This window comes from Syngnathus floridae, chromosome 10 (genome assembly GCF_059516105.1).
Source record: "Syngnathus floridae isolate MCC-2025c chromosome 10, RoL_Sflo_1.0, whole genome shotgun sequence".
NCBI classification, from domain to species: domain Eukaryota; kingdom Metazoa; phylum Chordata; class Actinopteri; order Syngnathiformes; family Syngnathidae; genus Syngnathus; species Syngnathus floridae.
Genome location: NC_142422.1, coordinates 2,932,621 through 2,959,297, shown reverse-complemented (window position 1 = coordinate 2,959,297; position 26,677 = coordinate 2,932,621). Strand labels below are relative to the sequence as shown.

Here is a 26,677-nt window from a genome sequence, read left to right as displayed (position 1 = left end):
GTCGACGGCAAGTGGCAAAATGGCCGCCGCGCTTGAATCCGGATATAAATTGATGGATTTTGCGCTTAATTCACATTCTATACTTAGCTTCGATCCGTGGCGTCACACAGTATACATTTTAAAAGAAAATTTATGACTTGACTTTCCTTTGGATTCAATTTGAATAAAGTTACACATCAGTATAGTGTCAAGTCAAACAGAAACATGTGCTCCGGATATCAAGGTCAAGAATCCAAAGCGGCTGACGATGACAAACGTGTCATCCCAAGCCATCATCAAGCATGAAATAGCAACATTAGCCCCGTTAGCCAGGAAATTGCCTCTCCGCCTTTTCGCCGAGTGCCTCCATCGTGGCCCATATAAATGGAAATGCATTTACAGCTTATTTGGAAGCTCACTTTTATATTTTCAACAACATCTCCCGAGCCGAGTCCCGTGATAAATACAGTGACTTGTTTATTGGCAATAAAGCCGGAGGGTCCATTAATAAACAGAGTCTATTGGCTAGCCGAGGCTTATCAGCCCAGGGCCGGCCGTGGATAAAAGACCCTGGGCTCAATACCTTAGCAGCTTACAAGTGCCTTCGACACCACAAGGTCACCTTAGGGGCCCTCCCAACAATCCTCATTTCCAGGATCTTGCATGTCCTACATGTGCCAGATCGGATTAAACACACGTTAATTACAGAGTTTCCCCAAATTTATTTTGTTGCCACAATTAGATGCAAATGGTAGAAAAAAAGAAAAGAAAATTAGGCTCAGATTGCAGTTGTCTCTTCACAGAAGAAGCTACAATTTTCACTAAAATGTGAACACGGAGGGAACATAACACACACAGAGAAAACTAAACTGTACATAAAATTCTATACCACAAATGATTAAAAAAAAAATTAACAAAAGTTGCATTAATGGTGATTTACAGTGTTTTGAAAGAACAAAATTTATAAGCGCCATGTTTAAACATTCGAAACGAATTTAAGCTCAAGGCAATCAAACATTCCAAACATACATATTTTAAAAAAGTATTTTTTTTCATTTCATTTGAAGAATTGATGCAATATGGTTATCCGTATCAAAAAAAAAAAATCAATATTGTTACATTTATAATTAAAACATGGCACTTCAGGCAACAAACCCAGAAAAAAAAGTTTAAAAAAGTAATTTCATCAAAAATTAAAAATAATCAACTGATTAATAATGAATTAAAATGGCCAATTAATCGGGCTAGCAGAACTCCATTGCGTCAAAACATTGGTACACCAAAATAAAACAAATATTTATCTACAATATAAAACATTGTGCGTAAAGACACTCTTTCTCCACAATTAAATAACACAAAACTACAAAGTTCTCCCACATCAAGCGTATTTTGGCAGGTCTTAATAACATCAGCTAAAATGTGCCCAGAGCTTGTTTTAAACAAAAAAAAAAAAGAAAAGAAAAAAAGAAAAGGAGCATGTGTGCATATAATCTGCTTCGGTGGAGCAAGACGAGCCCCGTGTCGTGTTTATCCACAATTCCCCCTGGCGAGCGTTTGTCCTGTGATCCAGAGAAGCAGCACAGCAGGATGCTCGATCAAACGGGACAAAGCAGCCCAAGGTCCATCTATTATTAGTATCATTATCATTATTATTATCACTAAACATCACCTTTGTAATCCAGTGGGTGGCCAACCCAGTTGCATTCCAGTAAAACCAGTTGGATCCCAGTAGGGGGCGCAGCAGCCTTGCCTCATTATTTTCATTACTTCCTTGTCCTCATTTATATTAATCAAATCGAGGAAGTTATAGTAAAAAAAATACATTTATGTGTTGGAACTAAAAAAAGTGGCACTGTATCAAACTAACATTAAGTCAATTAAATGTTTCATTTGTCACTGTTTTGCATCAAACATATTTGATGCAAAATGCAACCGCGATACTAAACTGAATTATTAATATCGCGCCTCAGTGACAATGTCAACAAAAAATTGTTGTCGTAAATGTGCCTATATTTTGTAATTTTCCCTAACTGGTCTGAAAACATTACTAAAAATGTCTTTTTTTCCCCCCATACGGTTACATTGGTGATGCATTGTGCACTGTATAATCTAATTTTACTTAATTGATTTTGAAATTAATTCACTAAAAATAAATGTTCATCTTTTGCCAGTCTTGTGCACGTTATTTTGGCGTACGTTCAAATCATGCTAGCAGGCAGAAAACCGCAAACACCGCTTTTAACTGGTCCCAAAAAATATTTATTTACTACAAATAATATCTTTTTACTCACCTATCTATGCCAGCGACATATAGTGGCTGCCAGTGTACCGTGTAGCGGGAAATTAAACAATTACACAACTACAAATTTGTATTTTTGTTGACCCACAATCAGAACAATGAAAAAAAATTATGTATAACCATTTTTTGGGACATTTTTGTTAAGTGTCGTCTCAACGAACACTGCATTAGGCGGTGCGTGTGTACCTAATGAATTGGCCTGCGAGTAATTAATGGAAGATGATGAGAAGGATTGTCGGGGGGGATGCACAGTAAGTCCCTGAGTGTGTGTGTGTGTGTTGCACCTGAATGTTTGTGTGCGCGCAATGACAAACACGTCTTCCGCGGTCCCTTTGCATGGACGGCGGGGGTCACCGGCTTAGTGTTCCAAATCTCACTGGGAACAGGTGCGAGGAGGTCAGGTGGTCAGCAGGACGGCGAGGAGGATGAAGAGAAGGTGAAGCGAAGGCGCCCTCGATGGACAACCTCGATTCAGAGGTGACGTCGCTGAGAGAGGACACAAACAATGTCACGAGTGTGTCTCCTTGTTCGTGACGTGGTTAGGAATTAGTTTTGTTGGAGGACATTTTAAAGATTTGAGTTGGGGTGCGCTGCATGGAAACAAGTGGGAGGTCAAATGATTCCCAAATTGAAATTTTTCAAAAAGGGGTGTCAGAGACAATTATGTAAAAAAAACAAATTTTCTTTTTCTCAATAATTGGACAATTAAGTATCAAGAATATCACTTGTAATAGCACAACAATGAAAAGTTGTATTTTTGCGGGAAAAGGTTGTAATGTTAAAAGCAGAAAAAACAAAGTAAATTATAAGTACATACAGTGTTGTCACGTTAAGACAATCATGTTCGATTATTAGGAGAAAGGAAACTGAAAAGAAAGGAATTTATCAAGACTAATAAAATACTACATTATTTTAAGGTTATGTGAATGATTCGGAATTACAAAAAAATCTGCGAGGAAAAAAAGAATAAAAATTTGAAATAAAAAATACATTTGCGTATATGTAGATGTTGAAGAACAAAATATTTAGAAAATATTTGCGCTAGGTAGTTTAGCGAATTTTTCCCCTCAAAGTATCATCACTTATTCTTAAAAAAAATCTCAAAAGTACGTTTAAATCTGCTGAGTTTGCAAAAAACAATATTCTGTTTTTCATTTTGACTTCAGTCTTTGATATGTACGTCTTATTTCTTCTATTGTTACATTATTTCTAAAAAGAGATTCTTAGTTTTCTGACTTAATTGTTGTTCTGATGGATAAAATATTCTTTGAAAAATTTTTTCTTTTAATAGATACAATTTCTTGTTTGACTATTCTCCTAAAACTCTTCTAACATTCTGACTTTATTCTCTTGAATTAATGCATTTCCCCCCCTCAATGATACGACTACTCTAAAAAATTCTCATGATTTATTCCAACTTATTCCAACTTTATTTTTGCAATTCCATGAATGCCGAAAACCGGTGAAAAATCTCACCTTGAGTTTGTTTGGAGCCCTTGGATGCTGTGAGTGGAAACGGAAAGAGAAAGAGGGAAAACTTTAGAAAGAACTTGCTGATTCATCATGTTTTCATGCTTAATGCTCTCCAAAAAAAAATAGTGTAGCTGGTAGAAGTAAAAACAGCAAGAGGCAGACAAATGAGCAAAGGGATACATTTATCTTTTGTTAAAACCTTAAGCCATTCTCAGCAAATTCTCTTAAAGGTCAGGAAGAAAGGAAAGCGAAACAACAGGAAAAGGAGAAGTGTTATGGAAATTAGGGAGCGTTACAGTGATGGGGATTATATCCAGACAGAGAGGATACAGGAAATGAAAAGGGAGGAGAGAAAAAATAAAAACAGGACCAAATCCAAAACGACAGAGCGAGACCAAGAAGTGGACAGAGCTTGAAAGCCCGAGCGAGGGCGGAAGAAAAGAAGTTTAGGAAGGTCAGACGGAGAAAAAAAAAAAAAAAAAAGAGACAGACAGAACCCGGGGAGACAAGCGGACACTCAGCCGGGTTGCGCTAAAAGGAAATTATGGAAGGATGCAAAAAAAAAAATTAAAAGATGTTAAGAACACACTAAAAGGTAATTTGTCAAAAGTTGTGCCTCACAAACTCAGAAAAACAAGAACATACACGCAAAAGTTGGCGTGGTATATCAAGGGTGGTTCCACACTTGAAGAGAAAATAATAGAAACACACACAAAGGTGGCTGCAAACAAATCAAAGTTCAGAGGTCAAAGGTCGTACAACTAAAGGACCCAAAGTTGGGCGGGGCCTCACAAATACAGAAAAACAAGAACGTGCATACACATATGGATGCATGTTAAAAATAAGGACAACTTAACACTCTTAGACACAAAACAGCGCCACCTGTCTGTGAACACAGCAACTAAATGTACTACGTGGGCATTATGCGCTCGCCGTGTGTGTGTGTGTGTGTCACCTGCAAGCCTCGTCTGTCGCTCAAAATTACTCCGCTGATTGTCTACAACTAACGGCCATCTTGGGGTTAATGAGGCATTAAATAGCGTGCTGGGACTTGGCCTAGTGCGCAGTGTGTGTTCACCCATGTGCGTGCGTGTCTGAGATAAATCATATTTATACATAAAAAAAAAAAAAAAAAAAAAGAAATGCTACTTCAGCGCTTTATTAAAAACCTCCATTTGTGTACGCCTATAAAATATTTTGGAACGTTTCAATCCTTGGCTAGATTTATTTAAGCTGAATTAGAATGACTAAATAGGTCAAATTATATCTGGGAAAATAAATATAATTCATATAAATACGCACGGGCGAATAGTATATACCGATTCTTGCACTTGCATAAATAGAAATATGTAAAATTTGGAAAAGTGTAAAAAAAAAATTGCTAAAAAATATTTAAAGGACAATAAAAACAATACTTGCAATGATGAAAAAAATAGAATGTACGGCCATGAATTATATTTTAACGAGTTCCCTATCAAACGCTGTAAATACAATCTCCACTTTACGGTTAGATTTAAATTCAGCTTTTCAAAAATATTTTTGAAAGAAAAAGTCTGAAACCGTGCGACACCAGTCGATGGAATGCCTCGTGTTTACTCGTGTGTGTGTGACACGCATGTTGTGACCTCGACTAATTGCACAAAAAAAAAAATCTTGTTCATAATAACGGTGGCAGCGAGCCTCAACACAAAATGGCGACGACGGTGCTGCATGGCGGTCTTTGCTTCTTTTTCCGCACTGCGGTCTGGAACGTGCAGCACCACCGTAGCGAAATGTGTGTGTGTGTGTGTGGGGGGGGTCGCTCTGCCGCACTGTTCCACCATTCCAGTTCACAGGACGCCGCCATTTTACAAACGTGGCGGCTAATGCTAACCGACAATGCTTAGCGCCCTATAGAAAAAATACGAAAGTAAAACCTGGAAAAACCGTCGCTCGGTTTGGAGAGTCGGCAAACGTGGGTTTCCAGTTGAGAGGGTTCAAAAGGTATGATTGGAGGAGGGAGGTTTTATTTGCTGGGGTGAAAGGAAGGCGGCGATGTAAGACACCCCCCGCCCCAAAAAAAAAAAAAAAAAAGCAAAGTGAAAAAGACTGGGCTCACCGCGGGAGGAAAAGAAGAGATTCGATTGGGGAAGAGAAAAGGAATCAATTAGAGCGAAAGGGAAGTCGCTTCTTAATGGCTTCTCACAGTAGGACGGCGACGGGACAAACAAAAATGGAGGCTTTTTATTTTTTATTTTTTAATAGACAGCTGAAGAATAAGGTGAGCGAGGAGGATGGAGTTGTCTGATGCAACGCAGGCTCAAGCGCCTTCTTTGGTTTCATTCGTGCCACTGGTGATGGGGGAGGGAAGGGAGGGAGGAAGGGAGGGGTGAGGCGGTCTCACCCAGAAACTCTACCGAACGTTTTACACATCGTGGCGAAAAACGGGAAAGTGGATGTCCTCGGATCTGAATCGTTTCTGGCGATGTGAGGCCATGGAAATTTACAGACCTCGGCTGTCGAAAACATCGTTTGAGGAATTAAAATAAATAAATAAATCTACCACAGTAAATTGGTCGTTTTTGGACAATTTCTGAAAGGGTGACAAAAAAAATTCTGTGGACATTCTCAACCTTCATCAGGTCAAGGTCATCGGCAAAAGTCAAATCAAGGCAACTTGACTTTTTCCAAATGTGGTGTCCCTAATTATATGGCCAAGGGTTAGCCGTCCAAATATGATAAATAACATATTAACCCATCTCGTGGGGGAAAACAACTCGTTAGTAGCTGCCCTTCCCCATGAAATAAAAATCTTCAGGGGGGCGGAGAGTTGTCAGGACATTTAATTCTCAAACAACCGACGCCGGTTCCAAACTTTTCCATTTGGAGGTCATTCAACAGCAATCTCAGCACCTTGAAAAAGCTAACTTAGCCACTTACCTGATGACTTGAAACATAACCAAGCTACTCTACCTATTACTTAAAAAGCAATAAAGTAAAAATCCAACTTTAAAAACAGCACACACAATGTCATTCCAAGCCCTCCCGCATCCCTCTTGTCCACTGCGTTGTGTGTTTTGGAGTTAAATTAAGTCCATAAACACACAGGTGTGCACACGGGAGAGAATAGCGACAATCTGCCGTGTGACCTTGGTGCAATGTCGCCGTGGACGCCCTTCAAACTAGTACGAGGGAGATGATTGCTGGCAACGGAACAACGGAATTGTCTGTTAATCACCACAAAAATGCATTTCGGGGGACTTGGAGGACAAGTGATTGTGGGACACACACACACCAACGAGGAAGGTGCCGGAAGGGAGAATTTGAGCACCGCACCTAATGAACATCCAGAGACCCTTCAACTCTCCTTCCTCCCCTCGCTCATCCATCTTTCGCGTCTCTCTCTCTCTTTCTATCAGGCCGGAGAAGTGTCTTAGCGCGTCCGACACGAGGGCGGAGTCGGGAGACACTTGGGCGCGCCCAGATTAGTTTTGCTCGGCTAGCGAAAGATCATAAAAAAAGGGGGAGCGCAAGACAGAGGCAAGGGGAGGATTAGTGCCACTTGAGGAACGACAGACGAGCGGAGGAGAGAGAAAGAAAGAAAGGGAAAGATGGGAAGCCACAAATTTAGTCGGGATTAGTTTGGGTTAAGGGACAGGATGAGAGAGAGGGACGGGAAAAAAAAAAGCGGGAGATTCACTTAAGTCGGTGCGATCCCATGTACACTAAATGGACATTTCATTAGGTACACTTAATCCAATCACATACAAATGGTTTTTTTCTCATAACACAATAAACATCAGGAGAAAATTCCAAGCTTCCTCTTTATTCTACTATTTTTAATGACGAGTAATGGAGTGATTTAGAATTTAGTGACCTTTGCCCCGAGTGCCCCGGGTCCAGTCCAGGATGAAAAACCCCCTGCAGATAGCACTGGGATGGGAACTGGGACAGACGTCTCACACACACATCCAAATTAGATCACCAAACGGCACGCAATGGGGTCCGCGTAAGACCCCTCCCCGCCCCCTCCAAGCCACACACATGAACTAGTGGCGCAAGGATTCCCACAGCAAGACCCGGGCGACATTGGCAACCCGAAGGGGCAGCTCAGTGGACTGGAAGACTAACATTACTCCAGGCGGGCTCTGGATTAGATCAAGTCCAGGAATTTCACGCTGGGAGATGGCGAGCAGGGGAATGAAGGTGACAGCCAATGAGGAAAGGGCAGGGGAAAAAAAATTAAAAAATCCAATTACGGCCTTTGCGTACTGTATTGCCGATTTTTGTGAGTGATTATTTTCATGGCTTTTTACAATATACAGGTAAATTAGAATGCACATCTTGGGTGTAGTACCACATTATGCCACAAAAACACTGGGCAGCACTGAGGTCTACTGGAAGAATGCTGCTTTTCGTTAGCCCTTCTATGGTGTTTTGCATTATATGTTAGCATTAAGCTAAAACAATCAAGTTGGGGTTTGGTTAAACTATCTGGAAATGGCAGACAGCCCGAGTTTTTTTTTTTTTTTTTGCTTGCAACTTAAAATAAACTCCAGTCGGATCGCTTTTCTATTGAGGTATGACTGGGAAAAAAAAAAAAAAAGGCATGAGGAAACGAAACAGTCCGACAGGTAATGAGGAAATGAGGCCAACAGTTGCACAAAAAAGAGCCCTGATAGTAGAAATACTGTATGGAAGGCAGAGGTGGTGGCAAAAGAGGGGAGGGGGGAGTTCAGAGGGAGCAAAAAAAACCATGAAAGGCAAGAGCTGATGAAAAGAGGCGCGCACTCACCGGTCTCGCAGCACACGGTGACGCGCAGCTTCATACACGGCAGCGGCGGGCCTTCATCTGCAGGCAGAGCTGAGCCACAACAACCAAGGCGAGAGGGAGAGAGAAGTACTTCAGTGCAAGGCGCTAATGAAAATTTAGACCCCCCCCCCCCTCACGGTTTCTGGATCGGGACCCCCATACAGCTGCGATTTATGCGTTATTTAATTATATTTTCATAGCTGAATACAAACATATTCAAATCCATCACGTGAATGGTTAGTGAAGCACAGAAGAAACAATCTTTGGCATGACACAAACTGAATAATTCACAGAAGCGATAAGCAGTGAAGCAGTTTGCGTGAGCGACCGTGTCTATTTTTAGAGCGCTCTTACATTAAATGACAGCGTACGGCATTTAATAAAATGGAGAGAGCGTATTCTCTTTTTTTAAATGCCAACTAGACACTTGAGTAGATACACCTGCAAAATACCAATACATCAAATATTCTTTGCAAAATGATTTTTTTTTTGTTTTTACAAAATAATAATATCACAGACCCTTATAAAGTTTGGTGAAAATAAATACTTTTGCGTATCGGGAACGGATTAATTAATTAACATGATCTCCTATGGAAAATGTTGCTTTGGTTTCAATACACATCTGTTTTATTTTGACTTCCTGAGCCAGATTAATCAGTTAAAATGCTTTTGTTTTTACAAAATAATATCACAGACCCTTATAAAGTTTGGTGAAAATAAATACTTTTGCGTATCTGGAACGGATTAATTAATTAACATGATCTCCTATGGAAAATGTTGCTTTGGTTTCGGTACAAATCTGTTTTATTTTGACTTCCTGAGCCAGATTAATCACAGTTAAGATGCTTTTCTCGCGATGACACAATTTCATGCTTTTTTTTTTTTTTTTAGATGAACTTTTTAAGTCAACAGGCTGTATAATTTCAAGCCAAAGATGGCGGCCTGTGAGCCCTCACAGTGTGTGGGAGCAGACGAGCTGAGCCGGGCTCAGACTAGAGCAACTAATGGAATTAGTGTATCTAACACTATTGTTGTCTAATGCCTTTATATTCTGTCCAGTGGCGCACACTAAACACATGAGACACATATTTGGACCAACTTTATCACTCTTGTTGACTAAACACAAACACTCGGGAGCCCAAAGTGGTTCGACCCGGCGGAGGGGTGGTGGGGGGGACTACTTTCTATTGTTGCTTTTCTCTGAAGTGGCGCAACAAGCACAATAGCCTTCAAATTGTGTGTGTACACAAAATATAGATGAATGTGGAGCCTGGCTTTTATAGTCCAACAAAGCTTTATTGTCAGACTGACTACACTAGTAATTTATGTAAAGATGCTTTTTCCGTCATCCCTTGCTTTTGTTGACTCTCCCTCCATTTTGTTTTACATGAACAGAAGTGCTTACTATAAAATGTTAAAACCAGGTACAGTCAAACCTCAATTTAGACATTTAATTTTTTCCAGATAGCCGAAAATTTTTTTATTTCTCTATTCAATACTTCAAATTGACATTTTGTGGCCCCCTTCAGTTTCTCACTATGTTAGTGTGTCACTTTTGCACACCATGTCTTCTCTTCACTTCTTTTATTCCTCGCCTTGTCTCACGTCCACCCACTTCTCTTGCTCGCACTGACACGAGTCGTCTTAAAAAGAAAAGTTAGGGGGGAAAAAAAAAAAAAAGGTTTTACAGCTGTCAAAATGTCCGACCTGCCATTCGCTTGAAGCATGGGGGAGAATCAGAGGTGGCTAGAGAAAAATTTATAAGAATATTACAAAAATATTTTTACTAACCCTTATGATTTTCTTCTTTTCTGATTTTCAAAACATTCCCTGTATAGTTGCGAAAAGCTTTCATAAAGGGGTTCCTCAAGTTAAAAACAAACTGAGAAACTTAATGGGCTGTAATAAGCGTTACAGGTTATCCAAGCATGGCATATTTCCGTGAATGGATCAGCAAGCCTCAAAGTGGTTCTAAACAATGGCGAGCCTTCATGTGTCTTGGATCGGCGCCCACGTACAGTCACACACGCATAGTACTCACAGCTATAATAGTAGTGGCGCCCTGGCAGGAACTCAAACCCCAGCGAGAACGGGGTGAATCTTTGGATCTTCTCCGAGAAGCGCACCGAGCCGAACGGGGCGAAGGGGGTGTTGCATTCCCACCGCTTGATGGCCACCGGCGTCTCCACGCAGCCTTGGAAGGTGGCTTCCTCTGTTAGATAGAGGGCCAGGGTCTCCGGCTGCTTGGGGCCCAGCGTCTGCTTGCTGGGGTAGTAAGGGCAGTAGAAGTCCAGGTAGTCGTTCAGGTTCACCTGGATGGACAGTTCGCCTGCCGTTAACCTGGAAAGAAGATCGACAAAAAAACGATTAATAATACAATTTATAGCTTGACCAAGTTCAAGCATAACTGATGCTAAATGACGAAGAGGGAGGGGGTAACAGTAAGGAGCAAGGTAGGAGCATGCTAGCTAGCTAGGTTCACTTTTAATTCAGTCTCAATTAGTTAATTAACTGAAAACAATACTCAAAATGATAAATCATTTTACTGTCAAAGTCAATCAAGGAAATATACTCAACGGCGACCGAATTCTGTAATTTTTTATTTCAAATCCGACATGTTTCATGCGTAGGCTAATTGCTAAACGTTAAAAAAAGTAGCATTATCTAAAAAGGGTTTATTTTTGCACCTTTCGCATCACAAGACCAAAAAACTATTCATTTGTTGAAGTAATTTAGTAGTGCCAAAAATTTTAATATTTTTGTGACTTTTGGTACAATGAGCCTCAGAGGACTTAAAATATTATCAGACCTAGCAAACGTTAGCTTAGCACGGTTAAAGTTATAGTAATTTTTTAAGTGCTCTAAGCAGACTTTATTTTTTTATTTTTTTTTATTTTTAAATTTCTCAAGCTGCTGCAGGTCTCATTGCTCACCAATCAAGGCCCACCTCAAATACCAAAAAAGCCATGTCTATGATTTGACCTACTTATTACATGTCATTTGAAATCAACAGACTTCATGTCTGCCCATCTGAATGTTACCCCCTCCATATCTTATGGATCATGCTCCATGCAATTTAAAATCAATACGGATCTTGCTTTTGGCACCGACCCATTATCCCTAAAAGTCTGATGGGAGACCGGTTGGAAATTGTGAGCGGTCAAGCGCTGGAAAAAAACATGTAGCAATTTGAATCGCGGCCGAGAATGTCCCTTCTCGCTCTTGTGCCACATATCACTTAAAATCAATAGGGAGTTTTTTTTTTTTTTTTTTTTTTGGGAGCTTTGGCATTGTGGAACGATCCCTCAAGTCTGCAAAAAGGTCGGTTGAGAACTGGCACAATGGACTGAGGCTTCTCTCAGACACTTACACAGTGTAATAGGAGACTGAATGGAAAGAGAAAGCAATTAAGCAGATAAAGGGCATTCAGGGATTCCTAAATGCTTGGTGAAATGTTGAAACCTCCGGCTCAGTGATGGATTTTTTTTTTTTTTTTTTCCTCCCAGCACAAATGAGACACTAGCATGTTAGAAGGTAATATTTTAGAATTACTAGCGACGCTTAAACACATCAGTGCTAATCATGAGTGCTGAGAGGAGTTCAAGAGCAACAAAAAAAAGTAAAAATAAAACCTGTTGGGCTTGCTTCAACCTGTACAATGGCGATAAGCGCAGACGGGAGTGTACACGCAGATATGATTGACATGCACAAGCACACCTTCCGTCGAGGTTGACTGACTTTCGGCACAATAACAACCCGTGGACAAGACGGCATCATTAGAACAGAAGAGGTGCATAATGTAGCGCAGCCATTCCTGCCTTCCTGTCAGTTACAGTATATTAAAGAGTTGCCCGAGTATAATCTAATACGGACCAGGCTGAAGGAAGCCGGCGAGGAATAAGAGAGGTTGAGTGTGAAAAACAGAAACGGAAAGTCATGGCGAGAGCTCATGAGAGGGATGAGTGCTTGTTGATTCTTGCACAATAAATAAATAATAAATATAAATAAATCCACACATCAAACATGACCTCATTGGTGCATTTTGTAAAAAAAGATACTCCGATACTACAACACCGATACCACTTCGCCAGTCTTATATATACCTCCCGAGTGAGAGTCATGGGGATTTATTTTAAGTTAAACATGGATAACATGACTTTTAGTCGAATGAAAATGGTGTTCTGGAAGATGATCAACTATGCTCGGGCGATGAGCTGCAGCATCGGGCCATTTAAGGAATAAAATGTTCTCAGACTCTGCATCCTGGATAAATTGTGTCAGGAAATCAATTGATTTGCATTTGATTAGCAACATTGCTAAGAATAAAAAAAAACACCCATCCATCTATTTTGTATACCGTTTGTGGATGAACGAAATCGGAAGCGACCTTAGACTTATTCACATGTCAATCTCAGGGCACAGAAACTAAAAACTATTCACTCTTCCATTCACACCTCTAGGCGATTCTGGACTTCACTTTTGACATAGCCATGTCCGCCATATGCCAAAACCTCTAATTAGGAAGTCGGAATAAAGTGAGCATGAACCAACAGGTAAGAAAACAAAAAAAAGTTAAGCGTTTTAATTAGTGACCACAGACAGTCTACGAGTGCCGACGATCAGACAGAGGGCGGAACAGCCAAGTGGAAGACTTTAATTAGTCTTCTCCTCGCAAGGAGAACACGAGAGTGGAGAAAAAAAAAAGAAAACAGAGACGGTCCGGATGCAGCTCGTGAAGGGTCAGGTCTGTCAGTGGGAGTCTTTATAGAGGGGTGACAGAGCGGAGGAGAGGGAGTCAGCGAGGAGGAACAAGAAGCATGTGGAGGGGGGGGAGAACTTGAGTACTTGAGGAAAGGACAGCACAGAGAGCTCCTCAGCTTTGCTCCTATCGATACAATAAAAATTCGACTGATTCTTAAAAATTCAATATATTGTGCTATATAGTCAACCTAGCAATTATAGCAACAACATGGCGAACTGATGTCAGCCATCTTTCTTTTCTCGTCCTCGACGGGGTCTGCTAGGTTGGCGACCGGCCTAATTACACTCAGCGGTGACAGGACAAGATGGGTGAAAACATGCTTGCTTTCGTGACAGATCATCAACATGCTTCCGGCAGTTTGAATGAAATTGTGACAAAACTGACATTTGCAAAACTGACCTAGCTCCGAATTTTTTTTTTTTCTTCCCACCCCTCTGATGGTGTCTCCTAACCTAGAATGCGCCAAAGCACTCATTGTACTTTGTTCTCAGTCAAAGGCCAACCGGAGCACCGTCGGGGGCGCTCTGTGCTAGTTTAGCTATGCGTACGCACAGCGGTGCTAACGCTAAGCGTGCCGCGCACCATTCTAATGATGCGCGGCGCTTCCACCGTGCCCGAGACCTTTGATCCTTTAATATGAGGGAATAATTAAAGGCGCAACAATCCCACAACATGGCGTCAGGAATACAGAACAGACCGCATCGTCTTCATTCACGCATGCTGAAACATCGAGCTAAAAATATTCCACAGTGAAAAAGTGCGAATCCCCGAGCAGAGGCCGCTTTTTCGTGCTTATGTGCTAAAGTTAAAGCTGGTGTGGAGACTCGGTGGCGCCGTGGTCAAACACAGCGGGAGGGGGCGGAGGGACTCGAGGCTCCTTGTGGTCACTGAGGCATCGCTTCGAAAGTATGCGATGGTGGACGCGAGTTACTACGGTATGCTAGCAACTGGCTAGCATGACGACAGTTATGCCTTGAGATGAGAAAAAAAACAAAAAAAATATTCAATATGGATTTGACCCCTCAAGCTGACATTTAGTAAACAAAAAACAAAGAGAAATCCACTTTGTGACTTGATTTGAGGAGCTAATTTCTCATTTTGTGGAGTAGTTTTGTGGCTGATAACAAAACGAGAGACACGACACTTCATTTTGACTCCGATCAAATCAAATAAATTATTATAACCATTCCTTGTTCTAATCATTTTAGGACTGATTGGAATGAACTCGTCGTAAATTAACGGCTCCCTCCTGTTAGCAATTTCTCAACATCTAAATCCTTCATTAGTGAGATGTGAAGTGACCTTGGGAACTTTGAACAAATTTAAACAAAGTCTTCAGATAGAAAGACAGTATTATTTTTTTTTGGGACAATCAAATTAAGAGTCAATTAACTCGGGAATCCTCCCCGGAGATTTTAAAAGGCATCAAGGTCAAAGCTAACTATCGTAGCATTTTTAGCTAAGCCAGAAACTGAAGCGGGGTCCTCGCCAAAACAAAGTGAAGGGATTAAGCAGGTGGCGAGCCTTCAAGCGAGCTACAATTTCATACGACACAATCCCTACTGTGATTAAGCGGGGCGTTGCCACCAAATCACATGGAAAGCAAAAACTTGTTTTCTCCAACGTCGTGACACACATCCCCCCCCCCCGCCCCCCTCAAAACAAAACAGAAATGTTAGAACCGCAGAAAATCCTGCTGGGTTTTGATAGCCACCCAAAAATTTTGGTTTTACACCAATTTAGTACATTACTCGGGCCTCTCGGTAGGGGAAAAACAAATTCAACGTCGGGAATCCTGCTTTCCAGTTTGCTCAACAGGATTTCCTTTAAGGGTATAACAACTGTTGCAGAATCTGAGAAGTATCCCGCTCGATTTCCTCTGCAGTGTTTCTGTACATTCGTAAATGGGAGTAGAATCAGGTCAACCCCGCCTCCCCTCTTATCACCCCCACTCTGAGCCTTCGCCGAGCCCAAACACCAGTGTTGTGTCTAACCTGGTGCTTACGCCCAACCACGCGGCGCACAAACAAGGAACTCACCCCCCCCGCCTCGGACCATCTGCGGACCCCCCGTTGTTCAACCTCCTGCAAAGCCGGACGAAAAAAATCTCTCGGCGTAAGCCCCGCCCGCTTCCAACATGCACGCCTTCGTGAGATTCTTAGCTTGACCCAGTGAGACAATGACACAATCGCAAAGTCTTTCCTGTTTTTTATCCCGACGTGATTTTTCTAGGTTGACGGGAAGTGGTTTATGCCGTGTTCCTGGAATCCAAAAATGTCGGAAGTACCAGTCATCCGATTGGGAAAGTGCAACGAGAGCGGAGCTCCAAGTTGAAGGTCAGAGTTCACAAAGCTGGAACAAACAATGGCCAAGGAGAGTATTGGAGCGAGGGTAGGAAAAGTGGAAGCTGCGGGCCACTTGTGGTCCCAGTTTGTTTTTCAAACAGGCCAACTGAGCATTTTTTTAAAATTGAATAATTAAAATTAATTGATCTTATTTAACAATTGTCTAATTGGAATTTATTGTAATACAAAAACAATTTTTTGAAAATATTTTTACCTGGCTCCGCTCTGTTTTTAAAAAAATATATTGTGTGGCCCATCAGCACAAAAGTTTACACCCCCTTGTTATAATCAAGTCTAATAATAATCATCATCATCAAGTCTAATAAACAAACAGTGATGACTCATATTATTATTTACACTGATTGCTGTCGTCACACTTTTTTCTTTCATTTTAACTGGAACAAAACGTGCTCTTTCCTACTTTCCCACAGCCTTGAACGCAGCACTACCATGTCTTTTGGTAAATCAACCGGCACACATCACGTCTTTGTTGTACGAAATATGATGCCGTGGCACTCACAACGTCTATTTCAAGCCTCGGAGAAGATCTTATTTTCTGCTTGTTGTTCATTCTGTGCAACTCAGCAGCATATCACAAGTGAGGAAAATGTCATATTCCTACTTGCCATCAGTATCAAAACCAACCCATCAGGAGCATTTTGATACGGCTACAGGTGTCCGCAAACCACAAGAGCCACTCTCACTATCTGTGTGTGTATGGTCAGGCCTAATCTCACTTTTCCAGCTTTTTTTCCCCTCCTCCAAAAAGATTTTACCCACTCTGATGTAAATAGGCTGGCAGTCTTTCAATTGTTTCCATTTTCACAGTTTGACCAGAGCATTGTGAGTCCACGTGACCCCGGGCCAGCAATAACTGCTGCTTTATTTCACTTCCAATCCAACAAATAAACAAAGTTCGAGAGAAAGCGGGAAGTGTTGGAGGGTTAAATAAGGTCAGATGTGCCGTTACCAGGACGACAACGAGAGTCGGGATGGGGGACCCGAAACAAAACCCCGCCCATACACCTTAGTCGTCTTCCATCTTTGCCAGAAAGCCCAAAGCTCAAAGTAATAAGCACACATTGTAGAAACGAAAGAAAAAATCATAGAAGACAAGTCGGAGTGTTAACACAAGTCTTAAATATATTCAAGTAAAAATAAAGGAAATGACAAGAAGAAACTATTATATGGAGAGTAAAGCAAAATAAAAAATATAGTGGCTAAGTGGAAGTTAAGCACGTTAGCATGTTAGCATAAACACGGTGAAAAAGGACGCGACCGATGGGTCGAAATTTCGACTCGTCTGAGAATTCCACTAAGTAGGTCACACGTCTGATAGCAGACGACATTCTCGGGCCGCATTTTTGTTTTCATCTGCAGGACTCGAAGGTCGAAGACACATCCTTCCTGTTCCACTTTTTGTAGTAACAAACTGGCAACTCGAGACAAAAGCGAGGCTACGTAAATGCAACAACACAAAATTAAAAATATACAAACATAAGTACGGCTCGACCCCCACCAAGAACTAAAAAAGACGAGAGGTGAAACAGCAGCAATATGTCGAAACACGTTTCCACACCGCATGTGCTCAAATTCCTCAAATTCCACGTGGACTATGCAAACATCTCGCCGCTTTCCAGCTGAGCCAAAACATCCATCAGCAAACTTATCATTGGCCCATTTCAGACTTTTTGGTAACAGAGCCCCCTGTCAGCAATCAATAAAGGCCGATTGAAGAAAAATACTTTGTGATTTCACTCGAGTCGAAAGATTCCCCAATGAGAGGACGGGCAGCCGTCGGCCGGTCCAGACATGTCGAGAAAATGCGTCCTAATAGAAGCAACCGCTCTGAATTATTTAGACTCAGGCAAGGAGAAGATGCAGGGGGAGACCATCGGGCACGTGAGTCAATAAAATAACACTTGGACGCATTTCAGTTCCTCTGACTTGTCCTGAATGCCTTTCTGTAATATTTTTAACTTTTGTGCAACTACCAATTAAAAGTCAAATGTGATTTTCCTCCCGCCGCATTCCTTTTGAGTCATTTGCTCCAAAGCAATTGTGGCATTCCAAAGTAGGACAATCCAGTTGAATTGGAAGTCAAAGCAAACCAAGAAGAATCTTTTTTTTGTGTTTAGTACACAAGGGTTGACTAAGTTGTAATATCACTAATCACCACTAGATGGCAGACATTGCTTTTCGATATAGTAATTGTTTTGCAGATTTGGAATGATATGGATGTACATAATAATATTACTATTTTGAATGAAACATGCCGATTTAATTTAATTGCAAAGTCAGCAACTGGTTTAAAATGCATCGCAATGGTTACGATATAAGCAGAATGTAATTATTACAGATTTGCTTGAGCAGTTCTACTTTAGTAACTCGCAACACGGTTCCCTCAGCCGTCACTTTTCGAGACGTTACTTCACCTTCTCGCTTCTCTCCATTGCCTCTTCCACTCCCCCCCTCCTCTTCTGTGTTTATCTAAGCACTTTCACGGTCACTGCTCTGGAATCCCAAGAGCCTAAACTGGCCCTCAGCCTTGCCTCCCTCCCTCCCTCCCTCCCTCGCAGCCGTTGCACGCTTCTTTCCGCGTCTCCATCTTTCTCCGTCACAACTCTTAGGCGTCATAGCGGGCCGCACATTCCGGGTGCGGAAGGTCGCCCGGATAGCCCCCTCGGGGCACTCGGCTTTGTCCTGTTCTAGTCACGCACAGCTGCCCACCTCGCTCCCACGACTCCACGACACGCAGCTACAGTACATTTCATGCTAGACAGTAACAAATTGTTTTTGCATTTTTCATATTATTCATAATTTATTTTAGCTTGTATTTTATAAAATATTTGTATTTATTTGAATTTTTAATAGTCATTTTAACCATCATTACTCTCTTTATAACCAAGTTGAATGGGCATTATATACTTTTCCTTTATGACAAGTTAAATCTATATTTTATGCAATTTCTTGCTTTATAAAAGCTTGGAAATTTTGTCGAATTTTGCATACAAGCAGGAACTGAACAGTGCGTCACTATGCTGGCAGAGTCTGATTAGTTTGTACTAATTTTGGTAAATTTTAGAATTTAAAAAATAGATTACCAAATATATATATTCAATAAAAACGATACGGAGGGAAATTAGTTTCCAGAAAAAAATCTGTGATTTATGATAAATATAAAATGCTTTCTAAAAATACAATAACGCACATATCGGATACCATCTTGAAAATCAGGACGATTTCACCATTTTACACATGATCAGCGACCTAATAAAAGCATGGCAAAGGTTAAATAACAAAAACAGTGCATTTTCACCACAGAAGATGGTTTCATCTGGTCAACATGAGGGGTCCTGGCTAGTGGGACCTCGAAAATAGGTGCTCTGGTGTCACCATGGCAACAAAAGACATGCCTTTCACCTCATTTCAAAACAATACACCTGCAGAAATTTCAGGTCGAGTACAACATTTTGTCCAGATGCCTTTTTCTGCCCCTGAGCATTTCGGAAAGGCCTGGCGGAGGCTTGCGACACAATGGGAGGGGGGGGGAGGGGGAGTATTGAGGAAGGAAGCGGCGGGCCAGGGTCAAGGGGAGCCATGCAGACACCCGCCTCACGTAGCGCTGGATCGGGATTATGTGATTAATTTGGGATTAAAGATGACTGACTGGCTGCTTCTTTAAGTAATGAACCATGATGACCCAAAATTACAAGATTAACACAGAAGGATACGTTGAAAAATCTACTACGGGGCGAACGAAGAAAAAAAAAACGTGTTCAAAGATCTCATTCCGAGTAAAATGGGGTTTGTGTTTCTTCTTTTTAATTCACACGCTCAATCTGCGTTTGTACTTTTGGAAGCACAAGGAGTTCCATTTCCAGTTGAATAGAGGAGCAATGAGATTCATGAGTTCTTTCGCTGCCGAGTTGGGACGAGGCTTAAAAAAAAAAAAAAAAACATCGCTGCTTGAAACACTGTCAATAACAAAAAGAGGAGTTACGACTGGTGTGCTCACTTTAAAAAAAAAAAATGAAAAAAATAATCAGAGATTCAGACTGCCCTCCATTGCCGGAGTGTGTGTGCGTGTAAACAGGACAATGCTACTATTGGCTACGTGCATCTTGATGCCACACCTTTAGATGAGGATTGTGTGTGTGTTGCGGGAATGGGGGGGGGGTTAGCTCCCCACGCCCGTTGCTGACAGTGATAATAATGGCGGCTGACATCCTTTCTTGCCTCTTTGGCTCTCACCTCATCACCACGTCCCCCCCCCCAGGGGCCCGCTGGAGCTCTTTGGGGACATAAAATCTGTTGACTCCTTCCTTGCCGTCCTTTCCTTAACGCATTCGCCATCCCTCGCCGCCGCCGCGGATGGTTTTACTCACACGTGTGTGTACTCATGCGTTGAGATGAGAAAATTTGACAATTGATGAGATCACATGACCCAGGATTATCGGTCAAAAACGTGATTTATAATGAGTCATAAATATTTGAGTTGGTAAAGTTTGCTGTGTCTCAAACATACAAAACATTTCTGGCACATGGGTTTTAAAATTTAAAGATGACCAAAAATATAAATGTAATAAAAAGAAATGTGAATTTAAAAAGCGCAAAATTGTTACTCCCATATGGCAGAATAGCACAATCAAATATTTAAATTAATTTTCAATTTTTCTATCATTTAATTCGGGCACGATGGCAAACACGTCTCGGTGTGGTAAAATCATTCTGGGTCCTTCTGCACTCGTGTGCCGCACCCGGGTCGATACTAATTTAATTTCTGTCTCGGAAAGTCTTGGGTCGTCTCCCGACAGGACCTCTGAGCCCGGCCAACGAGGCGCGAGCGTGACGGAGTGAAATCCGCCCCCCCTCACATCCTCGGTGGCTCAACACAGTGCGGCGTTACAACCGAGCTACACTTGATTGACTTTCCGTATCCTCGCGCCAAATCCTAATTGCGCTAGCGCTCGTCGGAATATGTGTGACACGTGGAGCAATGGCGGCAAATGAATACTCACAACCTCCCGCCCCGTGGCCTACAAACAATGCCGCCGCCATTTTGTGCCAAAGAGTCATGCGAACAAAAGGGCAAACAGATGAATTAGCATTTAGCATTAGCTTTCCGCATTAGCGGGACTTCACTAACACCGATAGCAACAAGAAAGCTATGTATGGTCATTTTGATTAATTAGCTTTGATTTTTTTTACTCCTACTATGTGATTTAGAATCGGAAAGCACTTCTAAAACGATTTTTCAGCAAGCTTAACATAAACTTAAGCAAACTCGCCTTTTCAACCCATCTTTTTCAGCAAATATTTGCTCAATGCAATGTGAATACTAAAGCTGCTTTCCAGCCAATTGGAATCATTTGTTGGAGTAGACAGCGAGAAAAAAAAAAAAAGCACAAGAAATTGGCAGAGCGAGACCTCGTTGCGCAATCTGCAGGCCAGAGTATCAAAACCTCGCCAAGTGTCTCCTCCTTTTAATTCTCCAGTCACACCTTAACGAGCTGAAACAAGACAATGACCTAGCTGTGGGTTGATCTCCACAACATTGGCAGAAAGGCAAAGTTTGTTTATTTTCATCCACTCTAATCCAGTATCACTATCACACTCCGTGACGAGTCTGAAGATTAGTATCAGTCGAGTTCAGGACCTCTACCAAGGCCAAACATGGGGTGCAAACATCCTTTTTTCCAGGACACAACTGATTTTATAGACTCAACATGTATTCTTCAATGACATGAAGTTTGGTTCAAGTCCGGATTTCCTGCACAGTCATAATAATTTGTATTATTATAAGGGATGGGATGCCAGGTATCGTATTGGAGCCTTATTTCAAGAAATCGGCACTCTTGTGGGTGTTTTAAAATCAGGTAATTAGAAATAAAAATAAAAAATCGTCATTAAATTCACATAATTTTAAGGGAAATTGCTAGATTGGGATATAAAAGTCTAAAATTATTGTTTTTTGGGGGAAATTTTAAAAATACAAGTGGTATCGGTACCTAGTATCGGTACTGGTTACAGCTCAAGAATTGAGTATTGGGATCTGTCTGAAAAAAAAAATCCCTAATGATCATTATGATTACTACGATTAATTTTATCTGCATAATCAAAATATGGTCACCCTGATTCATTCCAGTGTGTTTTCAATTCTGCAACAAATTTATAAATCTATTTGCACCTTAATCCGGACCAGCAACAAAATGCGGCCTTCCTCATCATCTACCAAGCTTCCCTGTTGGAGGTAAGCCACAAAAGCCCCTTAAAAAAAAAAACAAGAACAAGTTTGCCTTCATTCCAAGCTGTAATCACACTCGCATCTGTAGTCCGGTGGGTCACATGCAGAAGGGGCCTCAATTTGCAGACGACAATGCGACACAACCACTACAATCACATCTCATCTTTTGTTTTCCCCAAAAGCAAAGCCACCCACAGTGCGTCAGCGCGGATAACACACTGAGTGTACGGCGACCGCAAACACACAAAGCACATTTACCAACGACAGATAAGCCACACCATCACGCTGCCTCGGCTCGGGGACGGAGCTCAGCGGCCAGACAATCAGGCACGGATGCAGACCTTGATGCGACTCCATGACACCCGAGCTGAGACGAGAGCATGTGTGTGTGTGTGTGTGTGGAGGGACAGGGAGAAAAAGTGCTAATTACCTGACTGTAGCTATCTTGATTATAGTTCAGCCAGGTTCTGCGTTAATCATTTATCACCATTTACACTCGTACGCACTCACAGAGCCTGTGACGCAATCGTAGAATGATAATTTAAAAAAAAAAAACTCATTTGCATGCACACATGCGACCGGAGGCGGAGCGAGCAGGCACAGCCGTGGGTAAAGAAAAAGTACAGTGGATATGAAAAGTCAACACACCCCTGTTCAAATGGCAGGTTTTTGAGATATAAAAAAATTAAATCATGTTTTTTTTACGCCATAACTAGGCCACTTCTTTGATGGCGAAAAAAATAAAAATGAAACTGGGGGGAGTCAAGGTGGAGAAAATTAGGAACAGTTTCAAATAGTAATTATAGTGCAGTAAACCTGCATTTGCTTGGATGTAAATAAATGTCAGGAAAGGCCTACTACAACATCACATTTTTTAAACCAGAAATACTTTAGATGACAGCAAGTGTATGCTGACTCCAATTTAACATGATTCTAAATGTGATTTGAATTCTGAGCGCAGGCAAATTCCAGTTATGAGGGTGTGCACACTTATGCAACCCCATTTCCGGTTTTCTTTTGAGTCATGCAGGTTTTAGCTCACAAATGCAAAGAAAATAAGACATGAAATTATTTATCTTGGGCTTAATTCTTTTAAATATAGAAGCATGTAAAGGATCTAATGGTACCCAACACAGGATTGATTTTTTTTAAAATTATTATTAAATATAAATCTAAAATACAATTTTACCTGACACCACCAGAAAGACAATTCACCAGTTTCATGTATTTTTATAGTTATAGTTAATCTGCACTGCATCATACTAATCAAGAAGCCTTTGTAATATTTGATCCCACTCATGTTGTAAGCCAAAAAAAAAAACCTGTCCATTTCCTTAATGTGTTCTAATACGTTTTTAATGATGATTTCACTTATCGTGACCTGTCGACTAATTTGGTGTCAACTTTTATTATCTTTCAACTGTGCTATATAAATAAATCTGTGCAATGATAACATTGAATCACATTAGACCGATCAGGTGTACGTAACGTTTATAAAATCTCTTAGGGGGAAAAAAGGTCAACCATCTCACTTGATAATCCGCAGCGCCCTTGTTTGCACGTGCAGGATGGGATTTCGTTTTGGTATTTCAAACGACCCACTCACACAGGAAAGCAAATGAAGCATGCATTTACACATTAAATTAGAAACCCAAAGGCTAATGAGTCGTGCTTTCGATAAAGAACCAGGAGCGGCCTCGTTCGCTGTACGCCGGATTGGCCCAAAGTTTGTTGTCATGAGAGGGAGACGAGGGAAAGGGGAAAATGAGGCGTAAGGCTGTGCGGGATCCCTCGGAAGAGATGATAAAACACTTTTGTCTCCAATTAGGAAGCTGCTGATCCGACGCTTTACGACCAGAACGCGGGCAGGGATGGGATTTGAAGACCAAAAGCGTTTGGGGTGACACGGAAGTTAGTCAAGGGGAGCCGAATTTGTTCATCACCTTGTTTGAACCAACAAACCGGCATGGAACGCTTCCATAACAGCTCGCTTGTAATATTATACTAACCTTTAACTGCTCCGGGAAGTCTGAAAATAATCTCTCTTCTAATAAAGGAACAATCAGCGTGAGAGAAAAGGCGGCTATAAAATCGACAACGCTCGTAAACCTCGTTCATTAAATCGTAAAAAAGAAAGAGGCCCGCGCTGAGTCTCGCTGTTTCCCAGCTCCAATTTTTCAATCAGGGAGGTGGGTTGCCCCCCCACCTCCGACGTGCGTCACTTTAAAGCATCTCCGCTTGGCTGGCCGTGCTTCATTAAAATCATAAATCCGGACAGTGACGGAAAGGTGACGGCCAAAGTCTTCCATCACGTGTTTAAAGAGACTGCAGTGACTCGTGGGCTTACAAAAGTGCCTTCAATATTAAGTGTGTAAAGCATCTTTTTTTAATTGTTGCTTCTCGGCTGAGCGTTATAGAATGCATATTCACCACTAAACTGTGGTGAACTAATTACTTTTCATGAAGCTCCGCCACAATGCAACTTTACAATTGAAAGAACATTTTTACTAATGAAATCCAAGTAAATAATTAAACTTGAACTTGCATAGTAAAATTGTGGTGTTGGATATTACGGATGGGCACGATAAATCGCATAATAATTTTGAAACGGAATGGATTGTTGATTGAACTAATGGACATGGGTGCAGTACTTGGCTGCAACCACCAGGGGAGCTGTTGGTTTGTTTTCAACTACAGCAGTTTGTTGTCTGAAGAAGAGCAACGTGATGCTAGTGAATTGTAACCAAAAAAATACTTCTACAATTAGCAAACAACTTATTTTAATAAACATTTAAACGCCTGAATCACTTCTATTTACGTGCCATAAAATAATAAGGTTAGCCTAAACTTTCGTTCCCCGAGCACTTAGCTACTGTGATGTCACTTTGAGTTGACAGGAAGTGACAAAACAAGACAAAATGGCCGCCTCCAAGCGAGATAAAACAGATTTGTCTGCTTGATTCATATTCCACAATCGCAAAACGTATTTGGACGCATACAACATATCATGAAGAAAATTTCTCACTTTTCCTTTAAAATACACTTTGTACGTTCAATAGCATACAATATAAAAATCGTATTGGGAAATGAGAAGCACCAGTTAGTGGCCTAATGTTCCCTCTATGGTTCCCTGACGCTCATGATGGGAGGGGTCTGCTTAGACCCCGACTCTTCCTCGGCAGGACCGAGACCAGCCAGGGCTTGGCGGGCAGTTTATTGAAAATAGGATATGGGGAAAAAAAAGATTGAAGCTCAACTAATCACAGCTCATACATCCATCAATGGCCAGGAGGGAGCTGTGAAGGATGAAAATGGCGTAGAGGAGGCGGGTGAAGAAGGGGTGTAAATAGGACGGTAATGAAGAGTGAAGACAGGAAGAGGAGAGCGATGGCGGACCCTGCTTCTAACTCGGGGGACGGGGAGAGAGAGAGAAGGGTCACTGGGAATGAGCCACCAGCACCACGGGGATCGTTGGCCTTCTGCATGACGCCGATGATGTGCGGCCTTGTCTGCCTGCCAAAAAATTCTGACCATTCATGTCGGAACCACATGCTTACAAAGAGGTCCTTAAGCATCACAATGCCGCATCGCTGCCAATTACACTAAACTCCACCACAACGGAAGCACACCATTCAAACTGACTGAACTTTCAACCCAAACATCATGAGAGGCCAAGTTTTTTTTGTGGAGGGGGGCGGCGTAGAGGGTGGGGTCATGGTAACCGATGAACCAGAACAGTAAATAATTGAGTGGCAAATACGTGATTGTCCTACGCCTTTTGTGATGTATTCATATTTGTAGATGAATTGCACATAAACTGTGGTTGCAAAAGTGTGCACACCCTATGATTCAGAAATAAACATCCACTTGTACTCTATGGACTGCCAAATTGGACTGTTCTACATATGCAATGAGGGCTCAATGTTATTTCAGAAGTGCAGCCCTGCAGGTCCCCCCACTTGCACCCTACAATTATCCTTGCAAGGACCACCTGGATCAGCAGGTGAGCCAAGTTTGGCATTGCCCCCCCTCCCCAACTCCACACACGCACGCTCACAACCTCCACTTTTCCTTTGTGCTCACAGTTGATAAAAAAAAAGAATCAAAACACATTCCAGGGCAAAGCTACTTGAGTCAGGAGGAATTTTTTATTACAGGTGAGTCATAGGTGTGCTGCTTGGCAGCGATTCCTTCTACTGACTCATTTACTTGGCTATCTATTGAGCAACAGCGCAAGCTCAGACCAGCCAGGCTTGTGCAGAGCAGATGAGACGGATATTTGCACCTTAAATGCAATATTGTGCAAAACAAAACTTATAAATAACAAAAAAAAAAAAGCTGAAATTTTCGTTACCTGCTGTTAGTGGAGTTCCAGTACACTGCGTGTCTTTTGCTCAAGACGGCTGAGATAATGTTTAAAAGTAAAAAAGTGATTTTCCAAGCAGGTAGCGTGGCCGGGGTCCAATTGAGGGAGCCCATCACGCGCACGCCTCGTCGGGGCCGCGCACGCAGCACTTGAAAGGTGTAAAAACACAAAACAGGTAAGGAGACTCAGATTAGATCACTTAATAGTGAACGTGCCTCATTCTGAGTCAGGTGACTTGAGTGAGTCACTGAATGCTAAGAAATTGCGCGCCTTCAAAGTGAGGACTTGTTGCTAGTTTATCCAAAATCTTCATTCTGGCTTTTTTCCTCAAAATCAAAAAAGGTGAAGCTTGTGGAGATGTGACAGAAGGAGGTTTGGCTCAGGAGTGATTGCATTGCAGTCTGGGGAGGGTGG

At 41.6% G+C, this 26,677-nt stretch overlaps 2 protein-coding genes across 4 annotated transcripts in view; one reads left to right on the top strand and one right to left on the bottom strand.

Moving 5' to 3' along the window:
- Window positions 1–681: 681 nt before the first annotated feature.
- efna4 (ephrin A4) lies at window positions 682–26,673 on the bottom strand. Of its 2 annotated transcripts, XM_088387290.1 has the most exons (5): window positions 26,252–26,672; window positions 10,585–10,883; window positions 8,526–8,594; window positions 3,755–3,781; window positions 682–2,764 (listed from the first exon to the last, which is right to left on the bottom strand). In XM_088387290.1, the coding sequence occupies exons 1-5, from the start codon at window positions 26,374–26,376 to the stop codon at window positions 2,676–2,678; spliced, it is 609 nt and encodes a 202-aa protein (XP_088243416.1). In that variant the 5' UTR covers window positions 26,377–26,672; the 3' UTR covers window positions 682–2,675. The 2 variants fall into 2 exon arrangements, with proteins under 2 accessions (XP_088243416.1, XP_088243417.1); XM_088387291.1 differs by lacking the exon at window positions 3,755–3,781 and having other exon boundaries at window positions 26,252–26,673.
- Window positions 26,332–26,677, top strand: part of efna3b (ephrin-A3b) — a 55,141-nt gene continuing 54,795 nt past the window's right edge. The window contains exon 1 of one of the 2 annotated variants that reach the window (XM_088387286.1): window positions 26,332–26,438. The gene's annotated coding sequence lies outside the window, so the exon portion shown is untranslated. The remainder of the gene's footprint in view (window positions 26,439–26,677) is intronic. The other variant, XM_088387285.1, reaches the window with a different exon arrangement.

Bases quoted from the DNA above. Each gene is read 5' to 3' on its own strand.
- efna4 (XM_088387290.1), bottom strand. From the start codon at position 26,376: ATGGGCTCCCTCAATTGGACCCCGGCCACGCTACCTGCTTGGAAAATC. The intron at 10,884-26,251 runs GTAACGAAAATT...TCTTCTTTCCAG, and splicing joins TGGAACTCCACTAACAGCAG to GTTAACGGCAGGCGAACTGT. The intron at 8,595-10,584 runs GTGAGTACTATG...GTTGTGGCTCAG, and splicing joins GCGCCACTACTATTATAGCT to CTCTGCCTGCAGATGAAGGC.